At 43.9% G+C, this 7,110-nt stretch overlaps 1 protein-coding gene across 1 annotated transcript in view; it reads left to right on the top strand.

The window, feature by feature from the left end:
• Nucleotides 1–1,886: 1,886 nt before the first annotated feature.
• The window catches only part of LOC307257520 (zinc transporter 6-like), a gene marked incomplete at its 3' end in the record, with an annotated part of 9,957 nt that continues 4,733 nt past the window's right edge, over nt 1,887–7,110 (top strand). The window contains exons 1-2 of the mRNA XM_080036782.1: nt 1,887–2,054; nt 3,604–3,650. Coding sequence (XP_079892908.1) covers nt 1,898–2,054; nt 3,604–3,650 — 204 coding nt within the window. The 5' untranslated portion in view covers nt 1,887–1,897. The remainder of the gene's footprint in view (nt 2,055–3,603; nt 3,651–7,110) is intronic.

The following is a 7,110-nucleotide window of genomic DNA, read 5'->3' on the forward strand; positions in this document are numbered from 1 at the left end:
GCTAGATAACTCGCTGCTTGAAGACCGCAGTGCATTAATGTGGTGACGTAGGGACGAGGGAGGGGACTTCTAACTGCAGTAACTGACAGGAAGTTAGCTAAAAGAACCATTCCGCTTACAGCACCTTTAACCAGACTAGATTTCTCCCTATAGGGAAACTTTCAAGCTCTATTTCAACTTCTTCCACAATGTCAAAGCACTGGGAGTTTGCCAACACAACACTAAATCACTGACTGCATAGGCTGTAGGTATAAATAGGTTAAACATGCGTAAACTGACAGTGTAACAAAATGTAGGAAGACATTTCTACCGTCTATATTTCAGTGTCGGTCGCCCGGGGCCCCAGTCTGCTGAGAGGCCTCACTGTGTTAGAAACGGTTAGACACACACATCTCCATTCACACACACACACACACACACACACACACACACACACACACACACACACACACACACACACACACACACACACACTCCATTACTGCCTTTAAATCAAGGCTCAAAACCCATCTGTACACCCTGGCTTTCCCTCCCCATTAGCTATCTGACTTCTACACTACTATATATGTTTGTGTGTGGAAGTCCGGGTTATATGTATTTTGTATTTTTATCTTTATTTGTTCTATTGTTGTTGTTATTTTACCTTCATGTTGGCCCATGTTGGCCTACTGAATGCACTATGTACAGCACTTTGGTCAGTGAAAACTGTTATAAATGTGCTTTTATAAATAAATTTTACTTACTTACTTACTTACTTACACACACACACACACACACCACTTCCCACTTCCTGTGAATGTCTACAGAAAATAACAATCCCTGCATTCCAATTCCCATACCTCCCTACTATCTAGTATGCCAGAAAAAGATTTAGGATGTCCCAATACATGCACGTCAATTGTAGTATGCTGAAAATACATAAATGCCCCCACTAACTCCAATAGCATTTTGGAGTATTCCTCTTTATTCTTGACATTTCTCGACATAATGAAAAAAAAATCTTCCTTATCTGATTTTTTTCTCTCCTGTGGCCCTTAAACTCTTCTGTACTTTAGTATGTAGTGTAGTAAAAAGACTAAAACTCTTCTGTACTTTAGTATGTAGTGTAGTAAAAAGACTAAAACTCTTCTGTACTTTAGTATTTAGTGTAGTAAAAAGACAAAAACTCTTCTGTACTTTAGTATGTAGTGTAGTAAAAAGACTAAAACTCTTCTGTACTTTAGTATATAGTGTAGTAAAAAGACTAAAACTCTTCTGTTCTTTAGTATGTAGTGTAGTAAAAAGACTTAAACTCTTCTGTACTTTAGTAGTGTAGTGAAAAGACTAAAACTCTTCTGTACTTTAGTATGTAGTGTAGTAAAAAGACTAAAACTCTTCTGTACTTTAGTGTGTAGTGTAGTAAAAAGACTTAAACTCTTCTGTACTTTAGTAGTGTAGTGAAAAGACTAAAACTCTTCTGTACTTTAGTATGTAGTGTAGTAAAAAGACTAAAACTCTTCTGTACTTTAGTGTGTAGTGTAGTAAAAAGACTAAAACTCTTCTGTACTTTAGTGTGTAGTGTAGTAAAAAGACTAAAACTCTTCTGTACTTTAGTATGTAGTGTAGTGAAAAGACTAAAACTCTTCTGTACTTTAGTATGTAGTGTAGTGAAAAGACTAAAACTCTTCTGTACTTTAGTAGTGTAGTGAAAAGAAACAGTATGTGATTTGGAACCCAGGGATAGTTTACAGAATGATGGATGAGACAAAATCAAGTTATTCACACTGACACTCCAATACACTAGGCGGCGGTAATTCACCAATTCGTTGTTCGACATTTAAATAACACCAGCGAAGAAGAATCTACTCCACTACTGTCAGGAAGTTAAACAAAAATGGCGATGGACGGCGGCGGTATAATGTCCACGTCTTACCCTCACGCCGGAGACTTTTACCCCAGAAAACTGGGCCCTAAGCCGGACGTGGTGCCCTCCGGTGTCACGGAGAGGAAAGTGGGACCCGCGGATAATAAACCCGATATGGTGTCGGTGGATGTTATCAACGTGAACGACTCAGGTTTGTGATTGTGATGCTAGCAGTGTATGCTAACGGCTAACAACACGTCATAGACAAACATTAAGAAATATGTATCGAGAGAGAGAGAGAGAGAGAGAGAGAGAGAGAGAGAGAGAGAGAGAGAGAGAGAGAGAGAGAGAGAGAGAGACACACAGACAGACAGACAGACAGACAGACAGACAGACAGACAGACAGACAGGTTTGTGATTGTGATGCTAGCAGTGTATGCTAACAACACGTCATGGACAAACATTAAGAAATATTTATCAATGGAGAAGACAGACAGAGAGAGAGTGAGAGAGACACACACACACACACACACACACACTGCACTACATTATCCACACACTCACACGGACTATTACACACCAATAGTGTAACATAAAAGTAGACCTACATTTTGAGATCAGATAACCCTGCCAAACCCTGCTGACTTGGGATGTATCAGCCTCTCTGAACACACATTAAAATGACGGGGGCGCCCTTAGCTCAGTTGGTAGGGCGTCCCCCCCCCCATGGGCCCTTAGCTCAGTTGGTAGGGCGTCCCCCCCATGAATATCTCCTCATACCTGTCTATTGTGTGTTTATGCAGAAAACAGGAATGTAAACAAAGGATCCACCATAGATAGTAACACACCAGTTTACAGAGCCTGGGCTGTGTGTATTAATATTGGATCATCTTCAGCACACACACACACACGAACACATGAACACACACACACACACACACACATGAACAAACACACACACACACACACACACACACACACACACACACACACAAACACACACACGAACAAACACACACACACACACACACACACACATGAATGAACACACACACACACACACATGAACACACACACACACACACACACACACACACACACACATGAACAAACACACACACACACACACATGAACACACACACACACACACACACACACACACACACACACACAAACACACACACGAACAAACACACACACACACACACACACACACACATGAATGAACACACACACACACAGTACAGACAGGTAGTGGATCATGAGGAGATCTTCACTGATTTTGACAAAGTGATTTTGACAAGAATCGTTCTCTAGAATTGTGATTTTTTTTTGAGAAATCTCAGGGAGAGTGACAGAGGAAGGGACAGACAGACAGACAGACAGACAGACAGGACATAGATGTTGGGTGTACACAGCTTGTATGACGTCACATTAAAGCTGGGGTATGTGATTTCTGATTGGTCAAAATTAACATGAGCGGTACACTCTGACCAATCAGAGCGATGCTCCGATTCTCTGTTCTTATTGGTTGTTGTTGGGACTGTCCATTCACTTTGGCACGACTTTGTTGGTGTAGAGCGTGTCAGGGAGGGACCATAGGGGAGGGACCAAAGAGAACAAGTGGAGCGGTTGAGGTATTTGGATTCGAATCTCTATCCCAACTGCTATTTTCTCCCCAAATCCTCCACCCCAGCTTTAACCTACAGATTGTGTTTTTGTTGATGTCACATGTTGATTTTAATTCCTGTATTTTCAGATCTCCACCTGCACAGAAAGAAACATGAGCACGACACCTACGTCCTGGTGAGTTTTCTAATTTAATTTATTTTTTTATTTTTTATACTTTATTTTTTTCTTATTTTTCTTCCAAAGAACACACACACACACACACCAGAAAAAACTAAACACAGAAGCAAATGGCGTACTCTCTCTTTTTTTTTTTTAAGATATTTTTTTTTGTCATTTTTTGTGCTTTACTGATAGTGTAGACAGAGTTGAAATGGGGCAGAGAGGGGAGTGACCCCGGAATTCCACTGGCTGCGCATGCGGTGTCCAACGGTTTTGCTCCATGCGCCCACAGCAGACACGGCCAGCTTCGCTGAACAGCTGGAGTCGCGAGACCGAGGAGTTCCCGCGGTAATAAAAGTGACGGTCGATCGCTCTTGATAATATGATTCTCCTATATGGTATTTACACAACAACGAACGCACAGAAGGTTATTGTTCCCATCCGAACGAGTAAAAGAACAGTGGACATGCTTGTATGTGTCTCTGTTTTGAGATTGTTACCTGCAGTGAACACCGAGCGTCTTATTTTGAAAATTAACCGGAGGTTTTATTGTTTTGTCGGCGCCTGTGTTCCTGTCTATCTCGATGTGTTCTGTGCTAAATTGATGCGCTGAGCTCCGGCATCCGGCAGAAATAGAAGCAGTGCGTATTTCACCGGACAGCTGGAGCAGCAGCGGAGCAGAGAGACGGTGCAGCGGACGTGGTGGAAACTCACCCACTGACTGCTCTTAATTGTATTACTGTTTCTGCCGTGCTGGAGCGGAGAAGGACCGGAGAGGCAGCCGGTGGAATTCGGCCTTGACATGCAGAGAACGACCGCGGGCTGGAATCGAACCCGGGTCCGCTGCTGGCCGAGGCCCATGGGGGGGACGCCCTACCAACTGAGCTAAGGGCCAGCGCCCCCCTAACATGGCGTACTCTTACTCTTACTCTTACGCATACTGTTTTTACTCTTGTTATGTAGTCAAGGAAAGGCTGACATATCTGTTTAAACTGCTCTGCTTTCCCTGAGGTCTCATGATGGATTTTAATGTCGTCTGTATAATAACACTAAGATGGGACAGGCATGCAAACTCGTCACCTTTCGGTGAAATTCACCTTTTTGAAAACAAAATTGGCCACTTGTGTGATTCGTGGAGATCCGTTGAGAAAATATTTTTTGGGGGTGGGGGGGGGGGGGGGGGGGGGGGGCGCGGCCATGGCCGTTGCACACGGGAGTCCTTGTCGCGGCTGCTTATACATTCAATGGAGAGGCGAGCGGGCAGAGAGATGGAGAAGCGAGCGGGCAGAGAGAAGGTGCAGCGTTCTGTCAGGCGGCACAACAAGCGGGCGCACTCCCTTCGAACTTTCGCTTCCGTGCTGCTCGTCAAACGCATGCGCGCGCTCGTGGGATCCTCCGCCCGTCACTTCACACGGGGAGCCCAACGCGAAGCCGCGCGGCCAGCTGACAGCGCGAGCGGAAAGTCGCCTACCATCTGAAACGGCCGAGCGCGAGCCCAGAGACGAGAATTTTTCGCCAGTTGTGTTGATACATTGTATTGATATAGCCGAAAGAAGTCCCGACGGAGTCGACTGGAAAGCCCAAAAAATACATGACTGAAGTAAGAGTACAAATTAGAGGAAAAAAAAAAGTTACATTCTGTTAACGTTAGTAGGCCTACATGTAGTCTATAGATAATTAGCCAGACATTCAGTCAGTGACAGACAGTTCCAACAATACCAAGGCAAAGAAACCGAACAGCTCATTTTTATACCATAAGGAGGCAGAAAATAATTCAAAAATGTTGCGCCAACTAATGCATTCTCAATGGAGAGGCGAGCGGGGCTGGGCAGAGAGAAAGCGCAGCGGGCAGGGGCGGTCTCAACGATCTCGGGGCCCGTTTCAAGACCCAGTGTGGGGCCCCCACTTTTTTTTTTTTTTTTTTTAAATAAATAATGCTTGTGCATGCTCCCCGCGAAAATAGAAAAAAAGATTGTGGAAACCATTTGGTTCATATACGGATTATGAGATAATGGGCCCAGAATGCCCCCCCCCCCTTCCCCTGCCCCACTCCTCCCTATCCCTATTCAACAGATGGATAGCTACTTTTTATGAACAGTATAGAATTTACACATAGAAAGCTTATTACTGTATGTGTGAGGGGGCCTTCAAGGCCCCTCATGAAGCCCCTAAGACAGAGCTAATAATGCTTTAGTTTTGCACTTGCTCTTGTATTCTTCACCTACTAGTTGAGGGGCCCATGATGATTTATTTCCTTATTTTAGGCTATTCCTTTTTGGACCCTGTTATTGACATGAGTGACTGAGCTCTTTGACAATGCGACATGTAAAGTTACTATCAGTATTTCTGGCTTAGGGCCCCCCTGAGCCCTTGGGCCTGGTTGCATGCAATTTTCTTCTCAAAGTGCACCAGAGTGATGAATTTTACTTTGAAAGGTTGCATTTTTTTCTTCCGGGGGAGCATTCCCCCGGACCACCCTACAAGGTCCAGGGTTCCCACCTCAGTCTCCTTATATATCCTACTGTAAAAAGCACTGTAGGTGTTTATGGTTATTATAGGTCATTAGACTGGTCAGTCTGAACTGGTAGCCTAATAATGGCCGATCCCTCCGCCCCAAACATCAAGTGTCCCTTTTTTTCTTAAATCCAAGGTGGCAACCCTAGTGCCTACTCGGTTTATGTGAATCACTTTTTAAATAAATTCACAGAGTTTGCCAACCGTTGTTTTACAGCCATTTGCATTGATTTATGCGCATGCTGGTTAACGGCCGCGGTTGGCGGATTGTCACTGCAGATTAACATCCAGACCCCCCTACCGGTGTTTGTTTTCGGACTTCTCACCTTTTTCATGGCTTATGAGTTTGCATGCCTGATGGGAACACACAGCAATGATGCAGTAACTTTGATATGAGCAGAAAGAACTTAATGTAGAAATTAGTTTGACTGGAAACATTTGTTCTACTTTGTACTGAAGAGATCGCAGAGCTTTTTTGGTTACTGTGCACAAACCTCAGTGTTCCAGCATGCAGACACATACCCCAAGACAGACAGACAGACGGACAGAAGGATGGACAGATAGATAGATAGGCAGACGGATAGATGGACAGACAGACAGACAGACAGACAGACAGACAGACAGACAGACAGACAGACAGACAGACAGACAGACAGACAGACTAACCAATAGTCGAAACACAGCATAAGTTATTGTGTAGGCTCCAGTTGAATTCAATTCAATGTATTTACGCAGACTCGCCACATGGGGGCAGTATAGGTCAAGCTTTACCTCCTACTTTACTTTCTTTTTAGCTGTATATTCTCTTCATCAAATACCATTATGTATTCTATATATATTTTTTGGGGCATTTTCAAGCTTTATTAGATAGTACAGAGTTGAAATGGGGAGACAGAGAGAGAGAGGAGAGAGAGACAGAGAGAGGGGGGGGGATGACCTGCAGTAAAGGTCCACGGGTCGG

The sequence above is a fragment of the Ammodytes marinus genome (genome assembly GCF_949987685.1).
Source record: "Ammodytes marinus genome assembly, chromosome: 11".
Lineage (NCBI taxonomy): Eukaryota > Metazoa > Chordata > Actinopteri > Uranoscopiformes > Ammodytidae > Ammodytes > Ammodytes marinus.